The following is a 16,691-nucleotide window of genomic DNA, read 5'->3' on the forward strand; positions in this document are numbered from 1 at the left end:
ACACTTTCAAGCTGATAAAAACTAGTCTTTATCTGGAATGCAGAATGGAATTAAAATGGACAGGACATATATGAACAAAAGCAGCATTAGTCACCAGACTTTAGACTGTGGTTTCCAATAGAGCCTAGCCAATAAAAGCATCCTTGTGACTTCAGTCTTTGAGAGCTAGTGCCCAGCAACAAGGCAGGAAATACTTATCTGTTGTTACATACTGAGAAGGCTGAGTCAAGCAATGACACTGACCAGAGGCAGGGCTGATTAGTTCCACACCTGCACAGAAACTCTGCTGGCAAGTGCTACATTTCACCATATTGTCTATCGGCAGGGAAGCAAGGAGTGAACTTTGTGTAGATCCGACTCCCCAAGAACCTGATTATTTTCTTATTTTGCAAAAAAACATAACTGGCTTTCCCTTAGCAAAAATAAATTACCTATGGGGCTTAAGAGGCACAGCTATTCACTTGCACATGCAAATGACCACAAACAGGGATAGTGTACTTTAGCTGTACTTGTAGTCCTTAATACAGATTAATCACAGCATTACTGGATTTTACGCTAGTCCAGTCCCAAAGGCTCAGATTGCAGTGTTTTGAATATGGTTACTCTGTTTCTTTTCCTTTCTTCAGTTATCTAAGATACTCTGCTCCTTTAAAAGCCAGCATGAATGAGGATACAATAATAACAACAATAATAAATAGTGTTTCTTTAGCACCTACACACCATGTGTCAGGCACATAGTGCTAACTGCTTTTCAAATATTATCCCATTTCAAATATTATCACAATAACCCTGGAGGCATATGCTATTATTTTCACCATTTTACATATAAGATAAACTGAGACAAACAGAGGTTAAATGACTTGTCGGGAATCAAGTGTCCAAGGTAGAATTTGAACTCTGTGAAAGATGCGAGGTGGTGCAATGGATAGAGTACAGGAGCTGAAGGCAAGAACACCTAAATTCAAATTCACTCATGCATACACACACATGAGCTAGAATAAAGATTAGCTGCATAACCTGGGCAACTTACTTTACTCTCTCTCTCTCTCTCTCTCTCTCTCTCTCTCTCTCTCTCTCTCTCTCTTTTCTTTCCCTCTCTCTCTCAACTCCCTCTTCTGTAAAATGGAGATAATAATCCTTGCACTACTTACTTCATAGGATAGTTGTTACGAAAGAACTACAGAAACACTACATTATGGGCACAGCCAGATGGCCTAATGGATAGCACACTGGCCCTGGAGTCAGGAGGAACTGAGTTCAAATACAGCCGCAGACACTTCACACTTACTAGCTATGTGACCTGTGTTAACCCCAATTGCCTCAGAAAAAACCACATGGTGTTGTGTGGAATGTAAGCCTACTGAGGTCATGGACTACTTTATTAGGACCTTTTTTTCCCCCAGTGCCTCACAGGTGTCTTGAATATAGTAAGTACTCAGTAAATGTTTATTGAACTGAATTATTATCAAGGCCCATGCCTTTGAATCACTTTAAGGTATGGGAGGGCAGGGGGAGTGGGGCACTTCAGCTATGAAACTGCTTTGAATGGGATCTAAGGTAAGATCACCATCCATTTACAGGGAAGAACGTTATGGTGATGTTTCACAATTTTTGTACCTGTAAAGATTTGAATATGAAGAAAGGTTCTTAAAATTTTAAAACAATTTACAAAACACTTTTTGAATTCTAGAAATGAAATTAATTTAAAGTATTTTCATCATATTAAAAGCAAGTGAGACTTTTATTAATTTTATTCTTAGCTAAACATTGTTTAACTCGGTAATTTTTAGATTAGTTTCATTGTTCCCTAAAGCCCTGGATCAAGATTTTCTTTACACATAAAGAGGTCTCATGTCTCAATCTTGGGTACGAGTCAGTTCTTTCATCAGTTTATTTGTCCGCAAAATCATTTTTCATCTGTACCTTTCCTCTACTCACATGAAAACCACCCTGGTTTGGGCCCTTGCCACCTCTTTCTTGCATTGTTTCCATAGGTTCCTATTAATATTCCTGTATCTAGTCTCTCCTCTCTCCAATCCACACAGCTACCAATGTCATTCTTCTGCTCACGAAGCATCAATGTCTCCCTGTTTCCTCTAGGACCAAATACAAACTCTTCTGTTTGGCATTCAAGGCCCCTCACAACCTGCCTCTAGCCTGTTTTCTTTTTTAGTGAACTACATATTTCATCCCTTTGCACACTGTACCCTTTAGCCAAGTTATATTTGTTTTTCCCCACACCAGACATATATTCCATTTCCTGCTTCTACATATTTGAGCAAAATATCCCTTAGTTTGTAAACTTCTCCATTAGATTTTAACTCCTTGAAGGAAAAGACTGTTTTTGCCTTCTCTTATCCTAGCACTTAGCACAGTGGCTAAGGCACTGTGCTTGGTGCATAGCAAGTACTTAATAAATGCTTGTAGACTTGCCTTGATTGTCTCCTGTTTGAAATGCTCTTCTTCCTCACTTCTATCTCTTGGGACCCCTAATTCTTTCCAGAGTTCAGCTGAAATACCCTTAAGAAGCCCTTTCCTTACAACCTCAGTGTTAGTATCCCTTCTTCCTCCATCATTTAATATTTATTTTACATGTTTACTGATCCAGGAATATGCTATGTCCCTGAAGCAAAAAAATGAGCTCCTGGAGAAGTTCTTTTATTTTTCCCTTTTGATTCTGTACTGCCAAATGCCCAGCATAGTGCCCTGGCCCTTGACTGAATCCAAACTTCACAGAACAAATCCCCTTAATAAAAGGATTTGTTCTGTAAAACTTGGATTCAGTCAAAAGGCCTCACCCAAGAACCTAGAAGGCCACATGTGGCCTCAAGGATGAAGGTTCCCCACCCCAGCACACAGGACTTGCTTAACAGCTGTCAACCAATTGAATTAAAAATTAGGAATTTAAAAATAAATAAATGAATGAATGAGTAAGTTAATGAAAATATTAGCAGGGATTTTTACCTAGAAAGTATCTTTATATTCAATCATTACATGGCTTTAATCCACAACTGACTCAGCAGCTGTCCCTTTATGTATGTGATGGATGATTTACACATGCATCAGGACTATGTCCCAGTTCTAATAGGTTCCCTATAGGTTGATTTCTTATTTCCTCAGCTAGCTTTAAGGGAGAAACAATTTCTGGGAAACTGTTGACAAGGTTAGGCCAAGGAAAGCCATGTTGTCAGGGTCCAACAGCATTGTTGGAGTTTTTAAGTGGCATTGTATTGCTACTTGGATTGACAGGGCCTGCATCTCATCATAGATGACTGTGGCTTCTCACAGTAGCTATATTGTATTTTGTGGTATCTCATAACATTAAATTGCTATAACATGCAACTCTTTTCTCCTCTGTCCCCCACACAACTTAAAGTCCTAGTGTAGTTCTTAAAGCTGAAGACTTCACTAAGACTTTGGGTCTACTCTGTATAACTACAGTCCTGATCAAAGCTTTCAGAGAAATTGAGTCATTCTCACATTCTGGTATGTGATTTGAAGGTTGTTAGTATGGTGGATTTTTAACAGCCTCTAATCCAGCAAGTAGAACCCAGGAAAATCAAGCATTGGTTTAGGTTCTATTATTAAAAATGAATTCCTAACATAAATGACTACACTGGACTGAAGAAAAACCCAGACACACAAAAGGAAAGTTAGGACTTCCTAATTCTGTAGATAGTATGAAAGAAAGCATCTTTTTAAAGTACTTTTTAAAATGCCAGATGAAATGGCATGACGAAATATTCCACATTATTAGCTGGCATTTTTGTTATTGAAGGACCAGAAATGCAGTAGCAAAAGCCATTCTTCCTGTTTTTTTTTATTTCTTTTTTCATCTTAAGCTTTGCTTATTACCATGGCCCAGCAATCTGCCAGCATTATAAATTATCAACCATGGCATAACACTTGTTAACGTGCCATTGCCTCCAGCCACAGTTGACAGAAAAAGCAGGGTCCTGGAAACCTTGTAGGTGGAGGGAGGCGAGTCTAATGTATTTCCTGCTATTATAGACTGAAAAGCAGAGCCGAAAAGAGTGATGTACTGTAACTTGGAAAGCACAGGCTGCAAGAAAGAGAGCCACCCTATTTTCGAACAATTCCATTTGTTCCTAAACATTACAGCCTAGAATCTGAGAACTGGAAGAAATCTTGAGCTCACCTGGTCAAAACTCACTCATTGTTTTACAAATGAGAAAACTGAAGCTCAGGGAGGTTGAGGGACTTATCCCAAGTTACATTAGAGAATTTGTAGCAGAGCATAGGGTTCTAGATTTATAAAAATAACAACAAGCATTGATTAAGTAGCAGCAGCTAAGTGGCCCAATGACTTAGGAAATCAGGAAGGCCCAAGTTCAAATGTGGCCTCAGACACTTACTAGCTGTGTGACCCTTGGCAAGTCATTTCACCTTGTTTGCCTCAGTTTCCTCATCTGTAAAAAGAGCTGGAGAAGGAAATGGCAAACCATTCCAGTATCTTTCACAAAAAAAACCCCTCAAAATGAGGTCATGAGCCCCAACAGCAATGTGCAAAGCACTTCGTGGACATACAAAGACAAAATGAAATGCTCACTGTCCTCTAAGAACTTACATTCCACTGAATTGTCAGCTGGAAGGGACAAAAGAACTCATCTAGTCCAACCCCTTCATTTTACAGAAAAGGAAACTGGTCTAGAGACTCATCCAAGGTCGCGTAGATAATAAGTGGCATCACCAGGATTTGAAGCCAGATTCTTGACTGTAAACGTGCTTCTTTAGGATTTGTTTAGCCCCAGCATCGAAGTATTGTCTCACTTCAGTAGCAATACATCCTGTACAAGACTAAAACTCCAAACAAAAATTTTCTGCCTCACAGGATTGTTGTGAAGATCAAATCAGATCATGTATTTAAAGCTCTATTTAAACCCAAAGGCACTCTTTTAACATCAGCTATTTTTGGTAGCACGTTTCTTATCATCTCCATGTCCCCGTAATCATAACTCTCATCATATATATCCTGTTACATGTGTTATCTCATTTAACCCAAGCATCGTTGTTATTGTTCAATCATGTCTGACTTTTCATGACCCTATTTGGAGTTTTCTTAGCAAAGATACTAGAGTGGTTTGCCATTTCCTTCTCCAGCTCATTTTACAGATGAGAAAACTGAGGTAAACAGGGTGAAGTGACTTGCCCAGAGTCACACAGCTAGGAAGTGTCTGAGGCCAGATTTGAATTCAGGAGGATGAGTCTTCCTGACTACCGGGCTAGGCACTCTAATCACTGTGTCTGGCTGCCCTATAAGTATTATTATTCCTATTTAACAGATGAGGAAATGGAGGCAGCAAGAGATTAGGTGACTTGCTCATCATGGTCACAAAACAGGGTCAGAGCTTGAACTCAAAACCTAGACCTTTGACCCCAAATCCAGCACTCTCTCCACTCTACCAGGCTGACTTCCTATGTGCCTTGTCCATATTAGCTAATTAAATATTTGCTGAATAGAATTGAATGGTGGGTAGGAAGGAGTTTTCTTAGTCCATTTCATTTAACTCTCTAATTTTGCTCTTTGCCTATTGCACTCCTACAGGCCTCTGTTTATCCCACTACTGTTCTTTGTAATCCTACCATCACCCTCTCCTCCACAAGCTCCTCCAAGAAATACCACCTGCAGTGCTTGTTATAGTCAGAATACAAGGAGAGGCTTCCCACTGAGAGACATTTATCGTAATTCTTTGGACTCAGCCAGAAAGAGGTTTCTTTTTGGCTCAGCCGGTAGGGCTGTTGCTTATGCACTGTTGTGTTCAGAGGGAAAGCTAATGAGAATCTGGAGGCAAGTCAGAAAAATAACAACCACTTTTATTATGAAGTGTAAGAGCTAAGCCGAGCTGAATTGAAAACTGCTTGGGGAGCCAAGGAACTGAGAGATTCAATCCAGTCAGGGTCCACAGAAGCTACAACTACTTAGTTCTTCTGGGCTTTTGAATGATCGGAGGGGAGAACATCACATCTTAGAGTAACTTAAAACCATTTAAAAGAAAATCTAATCTATGCGTATCTTGGCTAAAGACACGTGCCTTATTCCCATGAGCTAATGCAGCATGAGAGAGCGGAATAGGTTGTAATAGGAATAAATGATGACTGCTAAGGACCGATGGGCACAGACAGTACTGCCCAACTAACTTGGGCTTAGAAGTCAGTTCAAGGGAGAGTAAGTCTCTCTGTCATCTTTGAATCTGTATCAAATAAATTCTGGGGATGGTAACACTCAGGTTTTATAATTGCCCTATTGACAGTGGGGAATATTTAGCACCTAAGCAGGCAGAGAACTGACCTTTTCAGCTCTATGTCAGACCAGAGCAAAAAAAAAAAATCCAATAGGGTTGCCATTTAAGATAAATTGATAGAGCTCCTGAGCATAATTAGTCTTCATTTATTACATGGAACTCTTGAAAATTAATGATTATCAATTACTTGCTTTCATAATGGATTATTTAGTTTCCATTAGGCTTCATTCCACTTAACCTAAGCTAGGTTTCCATTTAATCTACACACTTAAAAAAATCTTAAACTATTATTTTTCAAAAGCAGCTTCAGACAGATCCTCAGTTTTTGTTTAGTGGTGTAAAGAAACCGACTGGGAGGAAGAATAAGGATGAAGGGATGAGAAAATGATTAAGTCTGTAAAAGTGAGGAGAAAAGTGTGAATGGAATAAGGAAATGACTAAGTATAAAGTTTGGGGAAACTTAAGAGCTCAGGAGCAGAGATCGTGCATTGTACAAATTAATTTACATATCAAAAGAGAGGAACTATGTAAACAATAATGAGCACTTCACCAACATACGGCTTGTTCACCAGATCTAATTCAATTCAGGAATGTTATTTGTTTAATCTGAGCATTTTCATACATAATTTGTTTCCTTCATTTTTTTCCAATTAATTTTATGTATGTATATATTCTTATGAATATTTTATCTCCAAAGCATTGTTTCCCTGTTTCAGTGAGGAAGCAAATACAGTTGCACCCAAGGGCTGAAATTTCAGTTACTTAAAGGTTCATGGAAAAAAGAAAAAAGTGATAGTTCTTAAGGCCAATGCTTACACATTCACTTTTCTGAAGCCAATACTCACTCAAATGCTTAGACAATAGTTGTCACTATCCTCCTCTGTCTTCCTTTTAAAGGGTCTATTCCTTCATTATCACTGTCCTTTTATTTGCTCAATATTCTGAATAAAATGGAACGAGTAAGAAATTACTAACATTTTAGATCAGCCAAAGATGAAATCTTGTTTTATGGCAACTGCAGATTTCTGTGCTGCCAGCAAATGCCAGTTTTAACTAATTGTCTCACCTTTGCTACTATATCTTTTTAATCCATTAGAAGATGCTTTAATTGTTTAGTCTAAGCACTTAAGCTCTCAATCTTACTTAGTTGACAGTAACTGCTGTAAAAAGAGAGAAAAGCAAACAAAAGGAGTTTGGAAAGGAAGAGCTTTCCAGGACCATTCCCTTTATTCTACTCTTTCGCTTTTTTCCCTTGTTACAAAGCAATCAGACTCTTAGACCCTCCTGCTCTGAGACTCACACAGACTCCAATCCTGAGGTTCGGTTTTGAAGTACTTCGTGTGCCCTGTACTTGACTGGAGGAATCATCTGAAGGTCAAATTTAATGGATGAGAAAAATAATAGTTGAAAGAGAGGACAAATGGTGGATGGAGGTTAAATATGGTTAAATTTCTTAACAAAGAAAAAGAAAAAGAAAAAAGAAACGGATTCATTACAAAAATACCACTTACAAGTTATGAACTTCTTTGCTTCTGTTCTGTACTGTTCTAAGTGTCTAAGCACTCCCTGTATACAAATGAAGTTTTCAAGAGACCTGGGCACAAATCTTTGCCTTGGCATTTACTAGATGAGTGACTATGGCCAAGTCAATGCACCTCAGTTTCCTTATTTATAAAATGGGTGCTAACTCTCAAGATTTTTCAAGGAAAGCAATATGCAAACTTTAAAGCATTATTGAAATATGAGTTGTAATTATTAGGGGGAACTGCCCATTCCTAGATATTGCCAAATCTCTTGAATCGGCATATCAGATCCAGGCGTACAATGATGGTAGAAAGCAAGCTTAAAGAAAAAGAGGAATTTGTAACCTCCATTTGTCACACACACACACACACACACACACACACACACACACACACAGAGAACCATACATATTACGTCTGTGTCCAAATACAGACAATTGTGTTCACACGTGCTTTCCAATACGTGTATATGTGGATGGAATGTGTGTCACTTATACACTCTGTGAAATCAGAAACAAAAGCCCTGTTTGAGGAGCGTGGCATCCTATTTTTTCCCCCTTGATGGGACAGAGTTACGTGAACCATAGGCGCTCCTGCAGATGAAAGAGAGAATTGAGTCCAAAGTCAAAAATTCAAAGCACTCATTCCCGGGGTCTCAAGCTCAGTAGATCCCCACCTGGTGGCTATCCATCTCTCCCAGCCATCCCATCCCGAAGCGCTCGCGCTCCCAGGAGAAGGTGGCAAGGTAGTGAGCAAAGTGGATAGGTGCAGAGGGGAAGAGAAATGGAGGATGGGGACAGGACGGGGTCAGGACAGGACATACCAGCCCAGCCAGGATCCTCCGGCTCTTTTCGTCTGTGCAGCGCTCAGAAAAGACGCTCCTGTGGACTTGGAGAAAAAGTGTGGCCACTAGCAACCAGCAAACGGTCCAGAAGAGAACGAAGAGGAGGGTGCAGCGCCTACCGAGCTTCCACCTCAGCCTCCGGATGCCCATAGGGACCTTCATTATGCACCCTCGGGGCCTGCCCTCTTCTCTTTCACTCCTTCCCACTTTAGTGGGTCTGCAGGCACCATGCCCCTGGGGCCAGAGATTCCGGGAGAGCCATTAGGAGCCGGGGATACTAGACCTCGCGCAGCGGCTTCCGCGCTCCAGCCCCCGGGCTCAGCGGAGGGGGGGGGAGCGAGAATGGGATGCAACTGCCAAAATGCTAGCTCCTGAGCTGCCTGATTGGCTTGGTCTGTAGGAAGTGACTGGGGGTACCCACCGTGCACTTGGAGACCCGGCTGCGGCAGCAGCAGAGGAGGCGGCAGCAGCAGCAGCATCTCGCGGACTGGGTCTGGATTCTGCTCTTCACTGGAGCCTCCAGGGTATAGGAGAGTCCTGCAGCCTTTGCACTTCCCAGCCAACTCTCCCTCCCTTGTACAAGGATTGTTTCTCTCTCTCTCTCTCTCTCTCTCTCTCTCTCTCTCTCTCTCTCTCTCTCTCTCTCTCTCTCTCTCTCTCTCTCTCACCTCTTTCCCCACTCTTCCTCCCGCACTCTCTCTTCTTCCATTTCTCTCTTCCTCTTTCCCTCTTTTCCTCCCTTTTCTTCTCCGTCTCTTTTTTCCTCCCTCTTTTAAGGTCTCATCCCTCTCTTCCTACCTCTTTCCTTTCCTCCTCTATTCCATCTCTCTCTCCTTCCCTCTCTTTCCTTTCTCCTCTTTTCCCTTTTTATTCTCTTTTTTTCCTTCCTTACTCCCAATATACACGTTTTCCCTCTCCTCCTTTCATTCCCCACCCCCCCAATCCTCCGAAAAACCGCAATCTCTTTCGGAATAGAAGACACGTCGTTTCTTCTTTCGACTACAGCTTTCAGTATCTTCCTCCTCCACAATAGTTACTAGACAAGTTTTTCTTTTCATAGTCTCCTGCGCACCCTCCGCCACCCCTATGCCCTCTACCTCTTCTTCCTGCTATGCCTTTTCACTAAGATCCCGCTGGAGAGTAGGAGAAAAGGAGAAGCAGGAACTCCTGGATCCTGGGCTCATCCCTCTGCTTTTAACCTTGGTGTATCTTTCGGAAGGTAGCTGCCCTGGTTAGTGTGGAGAAACGTGGCTCCAGGCTTCCCGAGCCTCTAGGAGAAAGCAGAGTTCCTTGGAGATGGAATGATTTACCCGCTTTGAGCAGGGATGGGAAGCTTCGTGGGGAGAAGGACCAGGGCTGTTGGAAAAGAATATTGTAGTCATTCTCACACTGGCATCACTATAGGTTATTTTCTGGAGCCAAAAAGCTGTATGTGCTGTAATATGTATTACACTTAGCTTACCGGGCGACAGGCGGGGTAGCATTTATTTAAAATTATATTCACCTCTGTTCTAGAAACTAGTGCTTCTCCTTTAAAATTCCAACAGTCCTAAGGCAGGCGCGTCAGTGACGGAGAATTGACCCAAACTAACGCACAGTACCCAGTACTTGGAAAGACCTAGGCTCTCCTTAACCCTCCCACCCAAACGTGCCCCTCCCTCTCCCTTAACTATTCTTCCAAAAGTAATGTGATTGGGTTTAAAGGGGCAATCCGCCCTGGGTGGTGCTAGTGAATAATAACGGAAAGATGGAAAAGGTTACAGAAAAAAGCCTGGAGCTAGGGAGTTGAAGAAAACAGTTTCCTTCGAAAGGGGTCTCATGGCTAAAGTATGACTATTCATCACCAGACTGCCTATACTGTACCGAACTTAGCCTTTTGGTCCGAAAAGGTCTGCTAGCACCATCAGCTTCGGTAGAACTGTAAAATTATCCAGATAAGGCAAAGTCCTTTCGGTATTCTGCTGAATTGAGAAAGCCCAGCCTTGAAATTTGTTCTCTGTGGAAATACTTAGAATAATAATGGAATAATGGTATTTGGAAATATTTCCATAATGCCTGGAGAGCCTCACCATGGGTCTGGAGATCTCAAAAGCTATGCTGATGAAATACAAATATTGGAGGGTTCTACCTGTGAAGCCAGAAAGGCTTTAGAGTACCTGATGTGCCTTCCTAAAGGGCCAGCCTCAGCTAAGTTTCTAGAGACAAAACACCAAAGGTTGGAATACCAAGCAATGAATTTGCCCCAAGTCAAGAAAATCAACTGTTTAGTACCATGAAAATCCAGCTGCTGGAGAGTTTAAGGTCTTTATTGACCTACATTGTAATCAAGGATCTTTGTATAGACACTCCTTTAGGATGAGCAATAAGACAACTGTAAAATTTCAAAGGATTGAGATGTCACTTTCACTGCCAAAGCACTCCTTACAGTTTAGTGCTTATCTATATTATCTTTGTCTACCAGAATCTCTGATGTAATTTTATTTCAGCTTTATGTCACAGTTGGAAGAGTCTTCAAAAATATATTTATTGCATTAAAATGAGTAATTTCTAAACAAGGTGAGGGCCTTTAGGGGGATACCATTAAATAAAAGCAAAAGAAACATGCAATGTGTCTATTACTAACTCTCCTAATAGTGGAGCATGGCTACTTGTACAAATGAACAGGATTGAAAACCTGAAGATCAGCCAACTGGAGAATTTCATGCCTAGTGGCTAACTCTCTTCTCCTCACTCCCACACATTAATCTTTTGTGAATTTTTTTTTCTAATGTGATTTAGGCGATAAGTTAAAATAGGTGACTGAAGAACTTTCATTATTCCTGATTTCATTGTTCCAAAATGGTTGCCGTGCAGCCAGGGAGACCATCACAGTACACTGTTTCATTGCACACTAGTTTAAAAATTCCTGCACTCAATGATTTATTTGACTTCCCACAGTGCCTTCTAACCAAGAAAAAATGAAGCAGTAGAAGATTCAGCCTGACTAGACAATGTTCTTTAAAAATAAGAGCTTTCAGGCACAGGTTTTGATACTCTTACATAAATAACAGAGCTTGGCAATTAACATTATTTCACATACTTATGATAAATTATATTTTTGTAAAGTTCTTTACACTTTAAAATCACAATTCTTTCTGTATTGTTTTAGAATATGTCAGAATACTTTACAGTCTACATCACAAAGAAGACTACAAATTCCTAGAATAAAATTAACACCTAATCTCTCTTTGAAATTAAAAAATACATACATTTGAAATTCTGGCTTAAATAATCATGGAAAATGAATTTGGTCTTATCTTCAGTTAATCTCTGCTCATTGCATATCAGTCAAACCAGTGTATGGCTTGGCATAATTCAGAGTGATTGGCAGCCTTTCTTTGGACCTGGAAGAGAAAGCTACTCCAGGTCAGGATTAAGTGTATTGGCAGAGATGCAGGAGGGAGTTTGGCCCAGTGCCTGCCCCTTAGATGGAGTTAATACTATTAGCTCTCCATTCAGGAATAATTTCTTCAGAAATTAAAACCTGAGAACCACTTTCTCTTATGCTCTTACCTGAAACTAATGAAAATTGAAGACATATGATTAAGTGAGGCTGAATACATTGATCTTTACCCATAATGTCCAATTTCATTCGTACAAATTGTAAGACCTGCTCTTGTGGAGAAAATGTAAATTCAGCTTTATTTTTCATGGAGCAGAAGAGTTGCAAGTCACCACTACGTTCTAGTTTCCAATGACTTATTACATGCCGTTGAGCTCACGTCTTCCAAAATAGAGGACAATCAAGCACACTGTTGTGGTGTTTTGTTGTTGTTTTTTAAACAAAATAACTGAACACCCACAAAGAAACATGAATATCAGTTTTTCTATGGAAAGACAAGGAAACTTTCAGCACCCTCAGGAATTTAGCTTTAGAAACTACATTTAACACATAAATATATCTTCATGATTTCCTGAGGCAAAGTTGAGCAATTCAGACACATTATAAAATTTGGAATATGTTTGAACATATCTTTGGGGTTCTAAACTCATCACAAAGAAGCTGAATATCTTGTTTATGTGACATTACAGGAGGGAAATATAATTCTGTAGTTTTTATGGCTGCCACAATATTTGAAAAGTGTTCTTAATTGAATTCTCTGTCCAACTCTGTTCTTTTCTTAGAATAATATTCTGACAAAGCACAATTCATCTCAAAAATAATAACAATAGCTTACCTTCAAATAAGCTTTATACTTTTTGAATTGCTTTCAGAACCCAATGAGGAAGGTTGGACAAATACTATTAACCCTTCTTGAAAGATGAAGAAATGAGAGTCAATGTAGAGTAGTATAGCTAGAGCATTGGTCTGGAAGTCTGGAAGACTCTGATACATACTGGCTACATGACCCTGGTCAACTAATTTAACCTCTCAGGGTCTCAAGCAACTCTCCAAAAGCTATTAGTGAAAAGAGTGTGCTGATGTGGCAAAAGGAGCTCCCTCATCTAGGATTTCCTTATAATTTAACACATCTTTAGGGTTCTAGTACTAACTCTGTGGAGTTGTGCTCCTCTTTCTACTATTCTAGTTCATGAACTCTATTGGTCTATTTCCCATTAACAATCAGCCCATAGATTCAATTTTCATTTACTTAAATGGCACAGCAAGCAAAGTAGTTCTAAAACATTCCACCTATGTGTGTGGTCCATAATGGCTCAACCTATAATAAAAGAAACCAAGGCAGAGCTCTGAGCCAAAGGCACTTAATTAAGGGGTCCATGGGCCCTTCTAATGAAGTGGACCTGGGTTCTTCTTCACAATCTGAGATGCCCCCTTCTCTCCAGGACCTTAGTTTATAGTGCTTGATTCACCTAGATTAGATTCTCTTTACACTTTAATCAGAAATAGGCTCTCCTAGTTTGGTGGGGTCCCTCCTAAAATTGAGGAGAATGTTCCCAGAGGATTAGGCCTATCTCATAGTCCAGTCATTCAGAGGCTGACCTAAAAAGACTGAGCATTGAATGAGGAAGTAAAAAGAGAAAAAACCATAGATCTTGATATTACTAATTGGTTATTAATAATCATTTCTCTCTGTACTCAGTTTGTAATGTCTTTTAGCTCTCAAAAGTACTGAAATTCAAAGTTTAACTATTCAAAAGCTTCCAAAAATGTTTGCTCAGCCAACCAGATGGTTCCCATATTGACTCATAAAGGTTTCACAATTTTTACAAGTTAGTTTAACACCTTATTAATATCTTGTCTAGTTTTCATCCCCTATCCCTACAGATGAAATACTTGAGTAGGATACTTTTAGGCTTTGAGAAAGTATTAGAATCTTTTCCAGAGGACCGGTGAGAAGCCTCCTTCATTTTTCTCCCCTGGACTAATTCTACTTTAAGACCTGTCATCCCTGAAGCAAAAGAATCCCTGCTCCAGGGGCCAAGCTCTAGCTCTTCAAATCCCTCTATCAACTCAGAATGTTGACCTTAAGGAACCAATGCCTTTTGATTCCTCAGCTTCTCAGATTGTGGGTAAATATGCATCTTCTATAACTTCTACTGCCAGGTGCCATTGTGAGAGGCGGGAAGAGAAAGAAAAGGAGAGTAGTCTTTTCCTTTTTTAAGCCTTACCATGTTTATTAAAACAGATCTTCCATTGTGTATTTGAGCTGGACAAAGGCAGTAAGAAGAATCCAAAGTATCATAAGGTAATAGAAATGTAAGGTGGAAGAAAGCAGTTGTATATTAGGATCTCCATTTCCTGGTTAAAGAGTTCTTGGGTGAAGAAAGCCATATCTCTTGTCTTTCCCACAAATTTTCTTAATTGTGAAGTCTGATGGACACCAGCCTCTCCTCTTCTTATTTAGTACATGGCCTGAATTACTTCCCTTGATTTGTCCAATACAAGTATGGAAGAAGAGAAAGGAAGGGTCTATTACCCTGCCTTGGATCTCTGCATCTGCTCACAGGTTTGTGCCAGCTCACTCAGTTTCAATCAAGCATCATCTACCTGTTCCAGTGCCATCTGCCAATCCTTTCTTGATGAGTAGATGGTAACCTCCTGAGGCTGGCCAGTTGCTAGCTGAATCAAGTATTGCATCTGGGCTGAGAGTTCAGCTGCTATATGTTCCACAAAGATGAAGGCTGCAGCCTTCAGGTCTGGCAGAGGTTCATTTGCCTTCTCTTTGGAACAGCTCCTGGATCATGCTTACGGCACTCTTCAATATAGCCCTTATCTCCCATCCAAGGTCCAAAGTCACTCACTCATTCACCAACCTGTAAGTTGCCATGAATGTAACAAGAATCTTTCCTAGAAGACTGCAGTTCTGGGAAACACAAAACTTGCAAACCTTTCTTACATTTGCAGGGTAATGGGTGACTTACCAGTAAGAAGAGTACTCTTAAGAGTTAGGTCCTCTCTCCTTGACTATCAGAGATGATGTACCTAACTGTTTTTTTTATCTAGACCAGGTTGGGGAGTGGGTGGGAAAGTGTGTGTGGGGGAGGCTGATTTTTCTCAGCCAAAAATTAGAAGCTCTCTATGTACAATGAGTTGCTTCATGCAATAGTTGATGCCCTTTAATGCCCTATAATCCTAAGCTGATTGAGAAGATGATTCCGTTTAATTGGGGACTGACAATGACCTACGGTCTATCATGATCGCTAGTCTCCTACGAATATCATCCATATCACACACCCTAACTGAGAATGTTTTCCAAGGCTCTGTCCTGGGCCCCATTCTCTACTCTCTATGTACTCTTTCATTTAGTGGTCTCATCAGCTTCCATAGGTTTCATTATCTTCTCTTTGCAGGTGACTTACAGTCTCTCCTTTGAGTTTCAGTTCCACATGGCCAACCGCCTATTATGTGGTTCAAACTGTACAACCAGGAGACATCTCAAACTGAACATGTCTAAGATAGAAAGATAATGACTCTCTCCCAAACTCTCTCCTATTCTAAATTTGACCTCTCTACAGCTTTTCACACTGTTAATCATTGTCTTCTCTCTGATATTCTCTTTCCTCCAGGATTTCATGACACTCCTCTCTCATGGCTCTCCTCTTACCTGTCTGATAACTCCTTTTCAATCTCCTTTGCTGCTTTCTGGTGACACCCAGTAACTGTGGGTATCCCCCAAAAGTCTATCCTGGGTCTTCTTCCTCTATACTATTTCACTTAGTGATCTCGTCAGGCCCCCTTGAATCAATTATCATCTCTATGAAGACCTACTTATCTAGTTCTAACTTCTCTGTAATTAACCTCTAGACTTGCATTTACAACTGATTATTGGTCATCTCAAACATCTTTAACTCAACCTATCCAGAACTGAACTCATCTTTCCTCCCAAGTCCTCCCTTCTTTCTACCTTTCCTGTTACTGTCAGGGGCACCACTATCTTCCCAGTTTCAGCTCAAAACCCAAATGTCATCCTCTACTATTCACTATCTCTCACCCCCTATAACTGATCTGTTTCCAAGAGCTGTAGAATTTACCTTTGTAAACCTCTCATATGGGCTTCCTTCTCTCCTCTGACACTGCCACCACTTAAGTATAGGTCCTCATGGGTTCCTTCTTATATTACTACTATTATAGTAGTAGTGGGTGAGCCTGCTTCAAGTCTCTTCCCATTCCAATTCATCCTCCATTTAGCCAAAAGTGCAGGTCTGACCATGTCACATCCCTATTAAAAAATTCCAGTGACCTCTATTGCCTCCAGGATCAAATATGAAATCTTCTGTTTGGCATTCAAAGTCCTTCATAACTTGGCCCCTTTCTACCTTTTCAGTTTTCTTATCCCTTACTCCCAATCCAGTGATCCAAAGTGCCTCCTTGCTGTACCTCACACAGGACACTTTATCTCTCAACTCTGGGCATTTTCTCAGCTATCTCCCATGCCTATAACTCTTTCCTTTACCATCTCCATCTCCTGACTCCCTTAAAGTCCCAGCTACAACTGTGCCTTCTGCAAGAAGTCTTTCCTCATCTCTTTTAATGCTGGTACCTTCCATTTGTGATTATCTTCAATTTACTTTTTATATGGCTTGTTTGTACATATGGCTTGTTTGCATGTTGTCTTTTCC

The 16,691-nt window shown here is 40.4% G+C and overlaps 1 protein-coding gene and 1 pseudogene across 1 annotated transcript in view; both read right to left on the reverse strand.

The window, feature by feature from the left end:
- Positions 1 to 9,216, reverse strand: part of DIPK1C (divergent protein kinase domain 1C) — a 29,115-nt gene extending 19,899 nt beyond the window's left edge. The window contains exon 1 of the mRNA XM_020994025.2: positions 8,610 to 9,216. Within this exon, the coding sequence (XP_020849684.1) occupies positions 8,610 to 8,792 (183 nt within the window). The 5' untranslated portion in view covers positions 8,793 to 9,216. The remainder of the gene's footprint in view (positions 1 to 8,609) is intronic.
- Positions 9,217 to 14,544: 5,328 nt separating this feature from the next.
- On the reverse strand, positions 14,545 to 14,899 carry LOC110216241 (mediator of RNA polymerase II transcription subunit 11 pseudogene; annotated as a pseudogene).
- Positions 14,900 to 16,691: the final 1,792 nt, after the last annotated feature.

The sequence above is a fragment of the Phascolarctos cinereus genome, unplaced genomic scaffold (genome assembly GCF_003287225.1).
Source record: "Phascolarctos cinereus isolate Bilbo 61053 unplaced genomic scaffold, phaCin_HiC Scaffold_4;HRSCAF=312, whole genome shotgun sequence".
In the NCBI taxonomy this organism is placed as follows: Eukaryota; Metazoa; Chordata; class Mammalia; order Diprotodontia; family Phascolarctidae; genus Phascolarctos; species Phascolarctos cinereus.